Source organism: Archocentrus centrarchus, chromosome 1, assembly GCF_007364275.1.
Source record: "Archocentrus centrarchus isolate MPI-CPG fArcCen1 chromosome 1, fArcCen1, whole genome shotgun sequence".
NCBI lineage: Eukaryota > Metazoa > Chordata > Actinopteri > Cichliformes > Cichlidae > Archocentrus > Archocentrus centrarchus.
Genome location: NC_044346.1, coordinates 1,846,331 through 1,865,119, shown reverse-complemented (window position 1 = coordinate 1,865,119; position 18,789 = coordinate 1,846,331). Strand labels below are relative to the sequence as shown.

The following is an 18,789-nucleotide window of genomic DNA, read 5'->3' as shown; positions in this document are numbered from 1 at the left end:
CACCAAATCACTGGAAAATCAAAAATCGGCCTCAGCTCCAATTAGCACCCCTTTTAATACTGAACTATCTTTATATTAACATTTCATGTTTTCTGTTTGTGTCACCATGATTAAAAACACTAAAGACAGAACAGATAGCTCAGATCTGGACCTGAACTCTGATAAACTGATTCTTAACCATAACTGTGCATCAGTTCACTCTTCTACATTGAGCCCTTGACCTTGACTTCTCAGTCACATAATGAAAGTGATAATTTAAGCCTGAATGACTGGCTCATGAAACTAGTTTGAGCTGCTCGATGTTTAAACTGAATCTGAAACAAAATGAGAGCTACAGTAAAAAAGCTAACCTGCACCGAGCTGTTTGAACTTCACTGATCTTAAACGTCACTAAGCTCCTAAATATTACATTTTTTCTTTTGAAGGGGGGGTGGGGGTGGTGGGGGCAACAATCAAAGTTTAATATGACTGCCTTAACCTTAAAAATGCATTTTAAGCTAACCTGAGCCACACGTTACAGGAAATTCCACACATGCAGTTTTTGTAACCAATGAAATCAAATTCCATTGAAATAATGTTTCAGAATAGCTGCGAATGCTGTTGGTGACCTGAGACCTCACAAACCAAAGAGCCAAACTGTGCCTAATGAACTGATCCACAGCAGCTGAACCAACCTGTCGACTGACACAACGACAGGTGCAAAGAGAGTCGAGCAATACAAATCTGAAGTCTCGTTCTGCCCTGATGCACAGTGGGAAATTTTAACCTGTTTTTAATCTCATTTAAAGATTAGACAGAAAACATCTCATATCTCAGAAACCTGAGTGTTTTTGTGCATGACCTCATTTATAAATTTCTTGTCTTTGATTTTCAGGTTCATCAATGCGAGGCGGCGGATTGTTCAGCCAATGATCGATCAGTCCAACAGAGCAGGTGAGGTTCCACAGATTCACACCGTCCACAGAGGGAAGTTCAGTCTGTCCTTCAAACTTAGCTGACACATATTCCCTGTTTTATTCCATGAAACCAAACTGTGCAGGTGGAGTTAGTTCTGTGCTTTAATGCTGAACAGCCGATTTAAAGGAACTGATCTGGAAAGTTTCTGTAAAATCAGCTGCAACAAACTGAAAATAACCCTCATTTTTTTCCTTTTTAATTCCTTAAAAGTGATTCTTCCAGCTGCCGTATCCGTGCTCCTCCATGGTGTCTGCACGTGGTTTCCAGAGCATTGATGTTCATGTGAACTCGGGTAGAGGAGAAGCAGGGTGTAAAACGGGCTGAAAAAGCAGCTTCCCGCTCGGTTCCTCAGTGAGCTGAGAGGCTTAAACCCTCAGGGACTGAATGGCTTCTAAACCCCAGCAGGATTAGCTCCAGACAAAGATGCTAATCGCTCTGACTGACCACTCCATTCAACATTTTAACCCGGATTAAAACAAATAGGAGCCCCCGCTAAAGCGGGGCTAAAGTCCCGTTAGCCTTTTGGCTCTTGAGCTTTGTTAGCATTAACCCCGCGGCTGACTTCCTCACAGAGATTTGGAAACGCTGCTGAAAGAGAAACTGAACTGAAGACTTCTGGGAATGAAGCTGAAAATGTTCCTCACTTCCCTTTAACGTGATATGTGAGGCTGATTCCGCCACAAGCACCAAAATGTTCCAGTTAATGTCTGATTAATGGCTCCCACACCTCAAAAACATCACCCGCAAGGCAGAAAAAAATCCTAACTGCTTTAGAAATAAGTGAAGTTGTTACAAAGGTATTTGAACACATAATGTAATAATGTAATATAATTCCTATATTTTTATACATTTTGCTTCTTTGCCTGCAGCATTTTCATAAAACACAAAAGAAAACACTGGCAGCTCGATATTTTGAAGCAGTCATTTTCTATTGATTATTTCTGTCTTTATTTACCCCCTCAGCAGAATTAAAGAGGCTTTCATGTGAAGCCAGATTTTATTAGAAGCAGGCCTTCACTTCTAATTCCCTGTGTGATCAGAATAATTGCTCGTGTTGGCCTGCTTTCAGCTGCACAGAGGCTCGTTTTAGGATCTGCTTCCATTTTGCACCGTTAGGAGATCCAGCGTGAGCCCGGTGATGCAGGCCCAGCCCTTCCTGCCGTACAGGGGGAGGAGCTAAAGCAGCTCATTTCCAACTGGATGAACTGAGGGGCTGTGCTGAGGATCAGATAAAGAAGGATGATTTTGGACTGTAAGCCATGCAAAGTTACTCTAGGTGAATCGCAGAATAGAAATATAAAGCTAGATATGAGCAGAATAGATCCACTTTAATATTTCTGACTGTAACTGGAAAAAATAGCAACAAAAAAAAAGTTTGACTGAAGCAGAAAACTGTAACTGAGCATATTAAAACTGGTCCCTGAACTGAAGCTTTATGAAAAGAAAAAATGATCCAACATGAAAGATCAAAGTTTAAAAATCGCACCTAAATTTTTTTTGACTGTTTTCAGATGAATTTCTGTCTTTAAAACGTTCACATGAGCTGAACTGGAACCTGTAGGGTTTGGGAGTGCCAGCTGGTCGGCCTCCAGGTTTGAAATGTGGAGGCTGTGACGGTTTATCTGCATCTCAGCGTCCTCCACCTCGGTGTGAGATAATTAAAACGAGTCGTCGTGTCCGTCTCTGTCCGCAGTGAGCCAAGCAGCACCATACGGCCCAGATGGTCAGCCAATGGGAGGCTTCGTTGTGGATGGACAGACACATGTGGGAATCAGACCACCCGGTAAACACACACACACACAGGCAGAGCAGTCCAAGCTCACACCTTATGTTCCTATGGGCTCGATTATGTTCCGTTATTACAGATTTAGTGCTGATTCTGCACAATGAATCAAATCAAAGTTTATATTTAACATGGAAAGAAGAAGAAAGGCTTTTCTGAACCGAATATCACATAAAGCTACTCTGCTACAGTCCAGGAACGAAACCTGGATCTGGAAATGAGCTGATGGGTCCACTTCAAAGAACAGCAGGCTGAATGTACAGCTTTGCACAGCATCACAAATGTGCACTGGAGGTGAACATGACAGTGATGATGGAGAAAAGGAGCTCACATTTTAATCTGAACCTCTGCACAGCCATGACGTGGCCTATGTAAATGCAGTGTTGCCAGACTTTATACCTGTGCATGGTGTGTCTACGTTCTCAATCTCACCGCCAAAATGCCAGCTGGCAGTGTAAATCCTTATTCTAGTTGATCTATTCTCTTCCAGTCAATTTGAAAAACAACGGCAGAAAAAGTTGGACATGTGTAGCAGGAAATGACGGTAATGAAGGGGCCGGTCTCTGTGGGTTGTGTCAACACCACGTGACGTTACATGTCTACTGAGGTGCACATCGGTTTACAGGGTCGATTACGGGACAGGGTTTCAGAAGGGTTTGTGGCTACAACATGTAGACAGAGTGGCTGTAACACTGAAGCATAAACACCACTTCAGCTTCCTGTGCTAAAGGACAGTTTTTGAGGGCTTCCAGAGCTGAGAGCAGATATGTGATGCAAGACTTCCTTTCTACCCTCACCTATGAGCTAAAAGTGGTGGAAATGAGCTTCCTCTGAAGGTGTCTGTCTCTGGCTTAGAGATAGGGTGAGAGGCTTGGTTATTCAGGAGGAGCTCAGAGTAGAGCTGCTACTACTCCACATTGAAAGGAGCCAGTTGAGGTGGTTGACCGGGTCTGACCAGGATGCCTCCTGGACCATCCTAGGTGAGGAGTTGTGTGTCACACTGTGAGGAGTCCCAGGAAAGTTTTGGCAGTTTATTTTTCATGCACTTTCATGCCACTTCAGCTTTTTACTTAGATTTTTTTTTTTTTTTACATGTTTCTGTGACATAGTGAAGAATAATCCCAAAGATTTCATAATTTCAAAGACTTATTGGCAGACTAATAAAAATGTAGTTTTGGAAGTGATGAGAATGTCTTCAGAAGAGCTGTTGGAGGGGGCTGTACTTGCCCAGCTCTGCTTGCCCCCTCCTCCAGACCCAAATAAGTGGTAGTAAACTTATTTTCCTCTAATCACAGATTTTTTTTAGAAAGCTAATAAAAATTGTCAAGGCAGAACCAGAAAGCTACAGCAAGCTGATCAGATATCAGCAATAAAAAACAATCTTTTAAGATCTATGTTGTTCCGGCTTTCCTTCAGCACCCATCAGCAGCAGGAGAGCTGACAGCAAAGCTTTCACTCTACTACACCAACAGCTTGTCCTGGTATGTTTGAAATAGTAATAAACTGAGAGCAAAGCGAGTAGACACAACAGAAAAGCTCCAGTGACAGGGCTCTTTCTCTCTCGTTATGTTCGCTGTAACGTAACGTGCTGATGTCACCTCGGTTAGTATTATTTCCTTTTTCCTGTCTCTGTCTGCTTCACTGAGTGTGTGAGCAGGTGCAGCCACAGTTAGAGCTGCGTCCAAGTCTTTAAAGAAGGTAGATTAGAGCACAGGTGAGAGGCTGACCCTTAGAGGCATACATTAATGACACGATGAAATAAAGTGGAAGGATCCTTTATTTGTGTGTCTGTTTGTCCCACAGGCCCGATAGGTGGTGTAGGGATGGGGATGGGTGTGGAGGGACAGTGGCACTACATGTAGCACCACCACCTCCACCCTGCAGCCAGAGGAGCCGCCCAGCATCTCAGGAAACCACCGTGAGTAAAGAGCCCTCAGCTCGTTCACCTGCTTCAGGTGAACCCTGCACTTCCTGTAGTCACATCACATGAAAAGCTTTCAGTGGTCCTTGCTTAAAAGGACTTTTAATTTGAAAACAATTTATTTTTATTTTTTTATTTTAATGTTTGAGTGGAATCTGCTTCTATAAAGATGTGAGAGTAACACCTGGAGCCACTGTGCTGCCGCTTAAATGAACCTGGGTGATGTCAGATGATGTTAGTAGGAACCTGAAAATGAGAACTTATTGCTCACTTTGACGTGTAAGATTTATTCTGAAAAGCTCCAACTGACTGAGATTCAGCTCTGCTGCATCCTCTCAGCTCCTCCTCACTAATTAAAGACAGCTCCCTCTGATTTAAAGGTCAATTAATCCTCTGAGATCCGCTCCACGTTCTGTCTAATGAACTGATCGTTAGTGAGAGACGCTCTCATCTCTTTATTTGATTACTCAGAGTCCAATTACTCCGTAAGCAGTTTTTGTTATTAAGCAGGAGGAGGAGGAGGAGGAGGAACGAAGTGTAGAGACGGCAGATGAGGTCGACATTTAGTTTAAAGGAGTGAGTCTTTCTTCTCTGTCCTTACTGAGCACTGAGGAAATGATGCATCATTTAGCTGATGCAGCCACACACACACACACACACACACACACACACACACACACACACACACACACACACACACACACACACACTCCTGATGCTAGCCTGAGCCCTCACACAGTTGTTCGAGGCTTCGTCCTAAAGGGTAAGGCTAGAGGACTTCCATGTGATCTGAGCAGCCTCTTTGTTTCCTCTGCAGGACTCTGATCAGCTGGTCTGCAGACCTCCATGGCTGGCGTGGAGCTGGACCCCACGCCTCTTCACCCATCCTCCCCCTCAGCTCTCCACCCCTCTGGGCACCTATGTGGCCCGATGAGGAAACACCTGAGCTTGCCTTCTTTCTCAGCGGTGCTCTGGGGCTGCTCTGCAAACTAAAACTCAAAGAGAATGTGAGGACAGACAGCGATCCTGAAGGGAAAGACAAACAGCTGTTCACCATGTGTCATTTCCTGTGATGTCATTTCCCAGAATGAACAGATCTGAAGTTTGGTTTCCTCTCTGGACATTTAGACACCAGCAGAAGCTCCAGCTGATGAACTCATGAAGCTGATGTCTGCTCTTTGCAAACAGACTGAAGCTCTGCAGGACGGCGTCCGCTCTGTAATGACTGTTTCAGAGGAGTGCGGCGCTCTCGCTCTCACACCGTGTGTGTTTGCCAGTTTTCGTAGACTTCTATCTTTCCTCAAACCCCACAGACCTCCGACTTCTAAAATAAAATTTATTCTCTTGATTTCTGAGTCTTATTTTTGACTCCTGCTGCTTTCTGTACTTTTGTACAAATAAAAACTAAAGAGATTTTGTAATCAAACTAAAAAAAAAAGGGAGCTGCTTCAGTTTTGTTTTTTTCACAGTTTTCAGCACAACCAGCCTGCAGACTGTAACTGTACCTCTGACACATATCCTCCATATTATTGTTTAAGCTTTAAAACAATATAAAAATCCACTCTGGGAAAAAAAAAATAGCTGAAATAAAAACAAAACATAATCATAATAATAAAAACACAATGATTCCCAATGTGTCAGCTGCGTCCCCTGGTGGGCTTTAAAGGTACTGCAGGTGGGTTGCACAATATTTACTTAATAATTAAATGATTTAAATTAAAGTAACTGGAATTCTTAATTCTCAGTCACAAAAGTTAAAAAGCAAGAAATGTATAATTTTATTCTTCTGGATAAAACCTTTGTTTCCAGTTTTAAATATATTAAACTTTCCTTTTGTAATCCTAAAATATTTTTGACTTGGGTTTACAATTCAGGTTTACAGTTTTTTATGTTTTAAGAAGACTTAGTTAAACAAAGCCACGAGGTTTAAAAAAAATCACCGACTACTTGTCTTCATTTCTGACTCGGTTCCTGATGCTGAACTCATCCAGTTTCTCCCTGTTAGCTAGAAAGTTCATTTGGAAAATAAAGCTGCTGAAAACATCAGATGATCAAATTAAATGAATGATAATACAAAGAAAAGTCAGGTCTGTGTCCCCCCCCCCCCCCCGACTCTAACACATCATTTCAGTCTGGTTTTTATTTAATGTCTTAAAAAGTGTCGATTTTTGAAGTAGTATTTGTGCAGAAACTGAATTGAAAGTTAAAAATGCATCATATTTACAGCTGCAATATTTTAAAGATTAGGTGTGAATGTGAGGATGAATGGAGGTCTGTCTCTCTGTGTTATCCCTGTGGTGGACTGATGACCTGTCAGGGTGGACCCCACCCTTCACCCTGTTACTGCTGAGACAGACTACACCCCTCTGTAACCCTCAGCTGGAGAAGTGGAAGAAATGGATGGATGTTCTGTTTCTGACCTTTATTAATCTCATCAGTTCTGTTGTTTAGGTGTTGTGGAGGGTTAAAGTGCTCAAGGTTATGAGAGCTTATTTTACTTTCTTCATTATTTCTTCCATTTTTTTGTTTTTGTTTTTTCTTCACTTTTCATTTCCCAGAGTGTTTCTCTCCCTTTCTTTGCAGGAAGCTGGTGAAGGGTTAAAGTGCAGAGCTTCTGCAGTCACAGTGTGAAGCTCTGAGTCTTGTTAAACTTGTTCCTTCCCTTCGTGTCTTGTTTGTGAATGCCTGAAGGGGAACTCAGCTCGAGTCATTTTAATTCAAATGAACACTCTGATGGATTCTGAGGGGAGCCAGCCAAGCAGCCTTCGGCAGGCCTGATGGGAAACATGAATTACAGCCGAGATTTCGTAAATTCAGACCTGCCAGCAGCAGCTGGCACGGCCCGTTCACAGTGACGGCCCGTCATTGGGTCTTCGGTGTGGCCGGGACTCTCAGATGCAGCTCTTCTCCTGGAGTTTGACTCATGGGGAGGGAAAACGGGGCAGAAATCAGCTCCAAACTCTTAAATGGAGAGATTAGTTCCCCCTCACGCTCCAGTTGGCCCCCTCAAAGGATCTGCTCTCTCAGTCCTCTGGGAGTTTCCTAGATACACCTCATTTCAAAGCAGGCGGACACAAAAAGAAAATCATTTATCTTCACATCAGCGACTAATTTGGAGCAGAGCAGATACTCAGCTGAGGTTTGTGACGCTGCAGGAAACTCGGCTTCAGATGACTTCTGCAGCACAAACACTCGGCGCTTCCCTCAGAGCTGACTGACAGGCGGCAGCTTCAACCCCCATGTTTGACTGCCCTCTTTAGGGGATTGTGGAAACTGCCTTCATCTCTGTTTTTAAAGATAAATGAGTGATTAGTTGGCGGCTGCTAAGCGTCCCTCAGAGAATCAAATGTGCTCACTTTAAAATGCAAAAAGAGCAGCAAGGACCCAACGTGAGAGAGACGAGCTGAGAGGGTCTCTGCTGGACCGGAGCCGGTGAAAACAGCAAGAGTCCGTCTGAGGAAGATTTGTTGCGTATTAGTGAAATTTCCCACAGATAAAGCAGGCATTGAATGGAGCATGCCAATGCAAGTTAAGATTTGTGACAGAAACAACTGAAGTTCAGAGTTCATAGTGACAGCATCCAGTTTGAGTCTCAGCTGGTGGAGGAACAGACCATCAGAGTCTGAGCCCTGACAACAGGAGAAGCTCCACAACTGCAGCTCCTCTGACATCTCACAGGGCGCCAGCAGTGAGTCAGTCCCCACAGACTCCCATGTTAAAACTTTCCAAATAAACATGTTTACAGCTGATACAGAAACTGCTTTGGTCTCTGTAGCTAATTTCGCCTTCATAACAGCTTTACAGGGGAGGATGTTTTCATTACTCACCTGTTTAAATAAAGTTTTCATTATTAGGGGTGTGGCCTGTCTGACTGACAGGTGGATGGCGACACAGGCGGCTGTAGCTGCTAGCTGTCTGCTAGGCTTCACCTCAGCTAACTGGACCTCTGGACTGTGTTTGTGCTGTTGGAGCCTTTTGGAACATTTTTAATGCAATTATCTGACCAATAATATGGCTGCTGTGTGTTTCTTTGGACTAACAGACTGTACATGAAGGCTGGGTGTGTGTGTGTGTGTGTGTGTGTGTGTGAGAGAGAGAGAGAGAGAGAGAGAGAGAGAGAGATGCTGCTGTACAGTCTGTGGATGCAACCGACTGATAACTTTGTACTCCACCCTTTGGTCCAAATATAGACTCCAGAAACCAGTGACTGACATTATGGTGGCTATCACCATCTTTTATTTACAGTCCATGGTCCTGTCATGGATCCATTTTGAGAAAATAAAGTGACCTACCTCAGAGCATCCTCATGATGACTGAGAACACCTGAGTTCTCTGATTGAGAAAAAGCTAATCATGAGCTAAAAGTAACAAATCATGGAGCTGAAGCCTTTAACAAAGCGGACACATGCAGCACGCTCTCCCTGCAAGGTCTCGATCAACCAAAGCACATCTCTGTGCAGTGTTTCTGGACTCGTCAGGGAGACTTCATCCCCAGATTCCTCTGCAGTGCTGCATCTCCACTGAATGGAACCTTAACTAAAGAACATTCAAAGCACTAAAACACCCTTTTTTAGTGAAGGAGAAGAAGAAGAAGAAGAAGAAGAAGCACTCTTTCCAGAAGTCATCACCTGGTTAGTCAAAACAGGCTTCTTTCTGCACCCACTGTGTGCGCACCCTGTGGATAATAAAGACATTCAAAATAAAGACTTCTTTATCTTTAAATATTTCATTAAACAAAAAAAAAATCTTTCCCAGCTGCTGCAGATGCCTACTGAGAGCGCAACCACTGCACACAAACAGGATACATCTGTGTGTCAGCAGGACCGTGTTCAGATGGGGATAAATTGGAACTTATTCCCAGAGGATGAACCGGAGCACTAACGAGGTTTCTCCAAACAGAGTGACTCCTATTCAGACTCCTGCGACCAGTGCTCGCCTGAGCAGAGCTGATGTCCAGGGAGACATTAATCTGCCTCCTCCAGGTCACCAGCAGCCACCCCCACCCTGCTCCGAGCGATCCGACCTGAGCACAAAGTTGGATAATTTATTGCCTTTAATTAAGCGGCTGCTTCACGAGGGATTGAATGTGTTTCTCCGTGTGCGGGCAAAAAGGGGGAAGGTATTCAGTGTCGTGCAGAGGAACTAGAAACTCATGGATCACAGTTACCTTCAGGGAGGAAGTGGGGAGGGAGGGGGTCAGACATTGACCTGGTGGACAGGAAGTCGTTTATTAGAGACAATCGACTGTTCACCTGAGAGCATGCTCAGAGTTAGAAAGCACACATCCCGGAGTCTGATAGTTATTACTTAGTTCAGATGTCATTAGCACCACTGAAAAAACTCTCATTAGCATAAAAAAGATGCTGATGAACTCATTAGAAAATGCAAAAAATTACAAGAGAGATTCTGACAGGAGTATATAGCAGAAAAATTATGTTTCTGATGAATGTGGAGGAATATAGTTTCCATAATTATCTGTGTGTGATCACCTGGAGATACAGACCAGCCTGTTTTCATTACTGTAGACTGAAAACAGGATGTTCTTCCTCCACATTACACGACAGGCCCAACATGCCTCTGTGCAGCTCCCTCAGCAGCCATCATGGGGGGAGGTGCTTAACCTGTACCTGTACCTGTACCTGTAGATTATGAGTGTTTGCACCTTTGATCAACAGCAACTGTTGATGAAAGCGCCGATTTCCTTTGATTTCCACGTGTTTCCTGTAGGTGAAGAAGGACTGTGCTCTTCCACTGTGGAAAGTAGTCCCAGAATAGCACATAAACTAATACTTTACAACCCAGTACAAAAATATACAAAAAAGCAAAAACAAGAAGTGCGTGTGAGCAGAAAACTGAAGGAAAACGGCTCCGATTACTTTTCAGTTACCGTATTTTTCGGACTATACGTCGCTCCGGAGTATAGGTCGCACCAGCCAAAAAATGCATAATAAAGAAGAAAAAAACATATATAGGTCGCACTGGACTATAAGTCGCACTTTTTTGGGGGGGGGGGGGGGGGGGGGGGGGGGGGGGTTGATAGAATCCGAGACCCAGAGCAGAAATTCCATCTTGAACGGCAATTTAAAATAATAATGGATTAAAGAACAGGACGAACACGGTTACACCTACGTTATGCTAACGTAGCACATTCAGCTACATGACGCACAACGAACACGTGTTCGGTATTGTAACGTTGTAAACACACTTCCAAAGTCGGCGATATTCACAACAAAGGTCGTCTTTATTAACAGAAAAACGGCTGCTGTAGGCCACAGCCACGCCAACCACAACTACAACAGCGGAACAGCAACACACACACACAGGCAAGCTCTCGGTCTTTTTCTCTCTCTCCATGCTGCCTTCACGAACCTCCCGAACAGTCCGAAATCCCACAACATCAACACGCTCTCTAACTAGGAGAATCGCTACAGTATGTTAACGTAACATTAAGTTATTCAGATAACCATAGCATAAAGAACATACTAACAAGTTAACCAAACCATCAATCCATTGAATTCTTCATCCTCGGTGTCACTTCTAAACAATTCCGTACACTCCGTAGACGAAGCGCCGCTTCCTCTTCTGTGTCGCGTTAGTCAGACTCGTCGTCAGCTGCAGTTCCAATTATTCCAGCCTTTCTGAATCCCAACAGGATGGTTTGTCACTGAAGCCCATGTTTTCTTGATCCATCCAATGACTTCCAGGAAAGTTGGGTGGCGCATTCTCCCAGTTGCCGTTAAGCTGTGCTCTCCATCCATCATCCACTGCGCCCACAGGTTACGCAAGACTGCCTTAAAGCTGCAGTTCACGGAGATGTCAAGTGGCTGGAGTATTTTGGTTCATGTGTTATAAATGTCACATATACGTCGCTCCGGAGTATAGGTCGCACCCCCAGCCAAACTATGAAAAAAAGTGCGACTTATACTCCGGAAAATACGGTACTGCAAACTGGAGAAAATGTTCCCACTCTGTCAGCCATGTAAACGCCCGCCTGTGGTGACGTGAGGACTCTTTTCTGCTCCAGCTTTGGGTTCTAGTTCAGTGAAGACGTGGACACCCTTAAACCTGCATTCTCTTTAATGTCCAGGAGGGGGCGACTCCTCTAGAGAAAACGAGCCTCTCTGAGCTGGGTAAACTCATTCCTGATGGTTTGATGGTCTCAGTTGCTGGTTTCAGGTCTGATCAAAGAAAACATGATGTTCATTTTTGCAATTGTGGCCCCATTAGAGTCACAAAGGTGCAGCAGGAAGCAGGTAAGGATTTAGGGCGGGGTTACATGGTGATGGACAAGTCTCAGCTGGATCCGCCCATCGCTCATGGAGGTCGTTGGGGTGATCTTTTCTAACCACCTGCGCCCGCCCTGACCCGCCCCGAGCTGAATGACATCAACGACCACCACAGCAGCCTCAGGCCAGCGGACATTTCAAAATAAAATACTTGCATATTTCACCTTTAATTATAAGACGTTTACACTGAGCCGAAGCCATCATCTTTATTTCACCCTCGTGTTTCCTTTAACGTGCCCGCTGGGTCTTTGTGGACTAACTTTCAACTCTTTACCTTGACTGGAGAGATTTGGAGGGCGTTTCCCAAAGCAGAGGATTAAACTGTGAGGTTATTATTTAAAACATTTGTTGAAGGGAAACACAGAAATGAGCCACCTGAGCAATCAGGGAGGTCTCGAGGATCTATTCTTCTTTTTCTTCTTCCTGTTTGGGCAGGATTTAAAAGGTCTGAACAGGAAGATCTTTGGACCAGTGAGGTGCCACAGCGATGCATGCTGGGCCTTCTTCTACTCCAACCCACATTCATCAGTTTCTTCTAATCCAGTCATAAATGGAGATAACATGCATTCATTTAAACCAAGTTCAAAATCCCCTCTTTAATAAACGCGCCCCTCTGTCTGAAGAGTCCCAGAAGTTGATTTCCATTCATGTTTCACGTCCCCCTGTGGCCTCCTCCTGCTCTTCAGCATTAGATTAGCTGGTCTGAGTGCAGCAGCTGGATGATCTCCGGTGTAGAGTTTTCTGAGGTGGGAATGATTTGGGTTTCCATGTCCTGACTCAGGTCAAAGTGAAGCCAGTTACAACCAAGGCAGAACAATCTCAGAGCTTCCCGAAGGTCCAGTAAACCTCATCCATGAAGTCCAACAGTCCCTGCTTTTGGAGCAGCGGCAGATTCTCGAGGAAGGCAGCGCTGCTCAGCTTAAAATTTTTGGCTTAAAGTAGACGGCGGCCTCGTGCTATTGTCACCCGGGGAGGAATGAAGTTTCATTGCTTGGTTTTGTGTTGGGCCGGAGTTCTCTGACAGCTCGCTGACAGCTCGGCTTTCCTGCTGTTCCAGGTTTGGAGAGGAAACACAACAGCTTGACAAATGTTCAAATTCTGCTATCGAATTCAATTTGCTCTTGGAAAATCCTCTCAGCTCTGTCTCTCTGCGGCCACACCGATGGAGCCAGTTCTCATGAAACATATTCAGAGTGGTTCCAGCTCTCTGCACATCCCACTTTCAGTCTCATGGCGTAAATGTTTTACCGCACAGAAAGCATGCTAATTGCTCAGTTAGTGCAGTGATGCTGAGAAACCTTCACTGATGAGCCAAAGCTGTATACTACTGGCCCTTCAAAAGAGGACTGGAACAGGTCCGACCCACCGAGACTGATGGTCCTTGTGTTATCAGGCACCAAGACAGCAGACCCTTTGAGGACCACCTGTGCTCTGACTTTCAGATACCATGGATCTGTTTATTTTGGAACAATGCATAAGAACCTCTGCATGAAAACAAGCCACTGGGAGTGGCTCCTGACTGTGCTCGGAAGCAAAAAATCTCTTTGACCATTTTGCACAACAGCCCACGAGTACCAACAGCAGCGTGGTGCACAGGTTCCCGCAGAGCCGAGCAGGAACCATAAAGTGCAGTTCCTCTCATGGCCACTCGAGTCAGTCCTCCTTCATCACAGAGACGGGGAAACGTGCTCACACTGATGTACGGGAAAGGTTTGGATGCTGTTAATCCAGAGATTCCAGTTAGAAGATAATAAAGCTTCACAAATAGTTCATAATAATTGTGGAGTTCCTCAAAGTTCAACTTTGACAACAGTTTGTATGTTAATGATCTCCACCGATGATGCATCCATGCAGCTACACCTAAAACCAGCTGCTTCATAAATTCATGCGTACGCAACTGTGTGTGTGTGCGTGTGTGTGTGTGTGTGTGTGTGTGTGTGTGTGTGTGTGTGTTTCAAGGTCTGCAAAGATCCAGATGGAACCGTAGGAGGGAGATCGCTCTCAGTAGTTGTAGTTGTTTAATAATAATAATAATAATAATAATAATTTCAAAAATTTCACAAGAATGGAATTTAAATGTAGTTTGTCCGATTTTAGGAATATGAGGAACAATTGAAATGCTGAGGTCTCAAAGATAACTGCCATAGTTCTCGTGTGAACATCTGTCTCAGCAGCTGGATGCAGACAGGCCGGACCATGGTCCAATCAGCAGAGAGGAGGATCAGAAAACATGCACTGTAAAATGTGTGCAGTCGGTCTTTCAAGGACCAGGAATATTAAACCCACACAATGACGGAACATTGTGTTTGATTTTATGATCAATTGTTCTATTTTTCTTTAATCACTCAGCTTCTGTCCGTTAGCCTCGACTGGAGCTGTTTGTGTGTCTGACAGCCATCAGCCTGCAGGGAAATGAGCCCGTGTGTCTAAATCTGTCATATTTCTATGATGAAGTGCTCGTGTTCATGAATATGTGAAATAAAACAAACTCAGCTGTTTAAACTAAGGCATAAAGTTGCTGCTTCCTTTAAGAGAGGATGTTAAACCCAAAGTTTTCTTCTTCCTGCTGTTTTTCCCGCCTGTTTCAGTAAAGGTGGAATTTATTTGATATTTTCTGTACCATTTTCCAAGATGCTGGAGCAAAAGCTCATCAGGAATCCACTCCATCCCTCTGCTGTGACCTTTGACCTGGAGTAAATGCCCCTCAGGCTTCTGCTGCTTTTCGTCTCTCAGAACCACAAAGCCGGGACTCGCCAGCAGCTCCATGTGTGACATCAAACGGATGTGACGGAGTCACTTACCGCAGAGTTTACAGGCGGTAATGAAACAGTAACTGGAGTCTTTTGCACGCATTAAACTGTGAGACTCCGGCCACTCGACTCCGGAGCCTGTCGATGGGAATTCTGAGGACGGAGGAAAGACCACTCTCCTGCACGCAGCCCATGACGTCGCTGTGCTTCATGTGTCTTTATTTTGTGCAGTTTTACGCGTGCATTAAAATTACCCTGACCCACTGAGCCACATCCGCTCTGTTTTCTATTACTTGGATATTTTTAATGCCAGTTTTCAAAGGAAAATATGAAGGAATCAATGCCACAAAACATTCATTTTCCCATTAGTGTGAAGTCCAAGAACAGAAAGTCCAGATGCTGTCCTCTGGATCGAGCCTTTCCTCTCAGATGTCCTGTTCCTGCTAAAATTTCATCTTTATAATCACCTTCTTCTGTTAGTGTGTTGGAAGAGCTTGATGTGAGCTTCTCAGGAAGTGCAGTTTTACAGCGATGAACACATCATTCAGAAAAAGCCATAATAATAAATCCATATCCACGACAGCCTGAGCTGGAAGATAATCATTTAAACAAACCGATGCTCCAAAGTGAGGCTGAGTTTGAGGCTGCCTGCGATGACCTGTTTGGATGCCAGATGTCCACCAACGCCTCATGGGAGCAGTGAGACGCCAATAAATGAGTAACAGAGCTTATCTGAACCTCAAAGATCTGCTGGATGTCATAAAAGTGCAACAAGAAGCATCAGGTTCTAGCAGGTAGCCTCACTTTGCAGTGTTCACCTTTGGAAAAGGACCTACGTTGAGCAAAACACAACCTTCACAGTGCAGACAGCAGATGCAGCTGAAACATAACAGAGCATGGCTACGTTTCCTCAAAAAAGCTTCTGAAAGCTTCCTCCACCTCTGCTCATTGTCAGCTGAATATTTTGGGTCTTTTCATTCATTTTTTATGTGCCGATCCAGTTCAGGGTCACAGGGCTGGATTTCCCAGCTGCAGAGGTCACCGTGTCTAAGAAGGCACTGCCAGTGTTTTAAGACTCTGTGCTGCACGTTTGAAATTCCACTTCAGATTCAGGTTTGATCAGGAATGATTCAGCATGATGAGCAGAGACTTCTGACTCCTTAGAATGAACGTAGCTTTGACTCTGCTCATCTTTCTCTGAAGGCTTCGTCCCTCAGTCAGGACCGCTCGATTCTATTTAAAGGAGCGCGACGCTTCCTGGATCAGGTTTCATTATTTCACATCAGCAAGATCTTCCTCGTGTAATTTAGGGTGCTGTGGTCTACATCGCAGATCCTTCACAGAATTTGGGGGATTTTCTCTGAAAAAACATTGAAATTTTGTCCTTTTGAACTCTATAAAAAAGGTTCAACAGACAGCGCTGAGGTGACTTTACACCTGATTTACAAACTCTTACCCACCCCATCCCTGACTTTAATGTAGGCAATCAAAGCCTGAGGTTTTGGCTTTTATTAGATCATCAAGAAACAAAGAAAATAATCCTTCCAGCTGACACACATCACATCTCTTCCAGAAATGTCTGGCTCGCCTTCCTCCAAAACACAGGGTGAGGTCACAGTGTGCACCCGGGGGGTGGGGGGCATCGGTGGCACGTCCAAACAGACAGTGATGGATGGCTGAGATTAGAGAGCAGCATATCTGGCACTGCCCTCTGAAAGCGCCCGGGCCTTTTCTAACGAGCCTCCGGATCACGTTTCAAAGAGTCCGCTGAGGGGAGCGAGCCGTTTAGGCCGCAGTAATGTTAAAAGCAGGTAGATCGCTGCTTCCTGATTCCTGCCGCTCACACTGAAACGCTGTGTTTTCTTTAGAGCAGCAGGGTTTTCTAATCAGACACACGGCCCAGGAAATATGCTGTATCTGAGTTTGGCGGAGGGCGATCCACCGCTCAGCTTTCACCGGCGACCACAGCTGCTGAGCTGGAAACAGCTTCAGTCTGACGAGCAACTCTTTTTACACGTTTGGACACTTCATCCAAAAATACTCCCTGAAAGGGGCGTTTTACAGCTTTGATACACTTTTAGGATTAAAGGTGACCTTCTTTGCTCCTTGCAGCTCCATATTTTTATTCCTGGACTCCTCCAGAGTCGCTTTGCATGAGTCACGGTTCAAAAATAATCCTTATTAATACCATTTAACCTCCTCATACTGAGCAGGCCTTCCCCCCAGCAGCTGAGTGTTGCAGATAATAACAAACTCATTTTAGAGAGGAACACTTAACTTCCTTAAAACTGTGTTGTGTTCATTATCTCAGTTTGGTTGTGTCATGTTCAATTTCAGCTTTGTCCTTCAGGTGTTAATAAACCCGATCTTCCTGTAAGTGTGCCACACATGAGGACACACAAATGTGACACAACTTTGAACTCAGAACATGAATACTGTGTGTGCGTATTCTTACATTTATTAAGTACTGTACACTTAAACAGGCCAGCACTGCTCACCCCTCTTGAAGCTACTTTTGGCAAACTGGAACTGAAGCTTTCACCACCAGAGGGCGGTGTTTTACTAGCTGCTGTGTTGAAATTCTTTTATGTTTCTTTAATATTTCTCTTTGGTCTCATCCTCGTTTCCTCAGCAGCCTTGTCCGTGTCTCAGCCCGGCAGCGTAAGTAAAAGTGTGTCCTGAACTTTGACCTGTCTGGGTAAATGAGGCTTGCAGTGACTGGTTGCACCATCTTGTGGTAAAAAGTGGTATTACATGAAAGTACAGCCCAGCCCTGGTTTGCTTTCAGCTGATATCTCCTCAATACAACACGCAGATGTTTCGCACACAGTCACAGTCTGCTGAGGCTTTAGTTCATTCTGCAATATTGAAACGATTTTTAAACACAGGAATTTAAAAAACACCCTTAAGTGGACATTAATTCATTTATTTTGTAAGTGAAGTTCACATGACTTCATTTGTTTTAATAAGTCCAACTTTAAAAATGTTGCAGTGCATTTTTTAAAAATGGTTTTTAATTTGTCATTTTTTAAATGAATGCATGATTATTTTTATCACCATGATTGTCTCTGTGCAGCTTTGGTCAGCGTCTGTTGTGTTTAAATGTGCTATAAATACGACTTCACTGTCCAGTGGAGAAAGCATCCTGTGATTTCAGCTCTCGACACATTTCATACAAACTGCAGTCGCTGCTGCAGCTTAGCTGTACACAAACAGAGCCAGAACCCGAGGATGGAGGTGGAGGATCCTGCTCATTTACCCATCAGTGCTCTGAGTCGCCTCCACCATCATCTGCTGTGACTCACTGCTCGCTGCTCTATGTGTAGGTGTGTTTTATCCAGAGTTTGAATCAGAATCAGCACAGCAGGAGGTGATGCACTAATCCTTCCTTTGGGGGATCTGAGGAGGCGGAAGAGGAGGAGAGCAGCAGCCGACACATACAACTCCTGCTGCCCATGGACCTACAGCTGCAGCCTCAACACAAACGAGTCCATTAGGATCTGAATAAATGGAGATTTATGGCTCCTCTGCATCTCTGATCTATCTGGCCCCGTGGCCGGGGGCCCTTTGCATCTGATGGGACGAGTACTCAAACCATCAGGTGTTATTAGAATAACAAAGACTTCTAAAAAATGTGTAGTGTTGTGGTGATTCATTTTTACTGCATCAGTGTTAGAACAGGTTCAGAAACATCAGTGTCTCTGACTCTTTGTAATAAAGTTGTTTTTTTACTTGGTCTAAGTTTACTTTTTTACAGTCTCTCTGTTTAATCTCGCTCTGACCCAGATCTATCTATCTATCTATCTATCTATCTATCTATCTATCTATCTATCTATCTATCTATCTATCTATCTGTGTGTGTGTGTGTGTGTGTGTGTGTGTGTGTGTGTGTGTGTGTGTGTGTGTGTGTGCGCGCGCGCGTGTTATTCTGCTACTCAATTTAAAATTGGGTCATTTTACAAAATAAAATATTATTAAAGCTTATCTCCATAAAATTGTAAAGACTCAAACATATAAATTCAAAATAAACATTGCCGTGATTAGTTGCGCATTTTCCGCGCAGCTTTGTTGCTCTCGAACGCGTCACCGAAA

General features: G+C 44.2%; 1 protein-coding gene across 1 annotated transcript in view; it reads left to right on the top strand.

Moving 5' to 3' along the window:
- Positions 1 to 5,977, top strand: part of meis1a (Meis homeobox 1 a) — a 38,400-nt gene extending 32,423 nt beyond the window's left edge. The window contains exons 10-13 of the mRNA XM_030732061.1: positions 875 to 933; positions 2,651 to 2,740; positions 4,544 to 4,658; positions 5,479 to 5,977. Coding sequence (XP_030587921.1) covers positions 875 to 933; positions 2,651 to 2,740; positions 4,544 to 4,602 — 208 coding nt within the window. The 3' untranslated portion in view covers positions 4,603 to 4,658; positions 5,479 to 5,977. The remainder of the gene's footprint in view (positions 1 to 874; positions 934 to 2,650; positions 2,741 to 4,543; positions 4,659 to 5,478) is intronic.
- Positions 5,978 to 18,789: the final 12,812 nt, after the last annotated feature.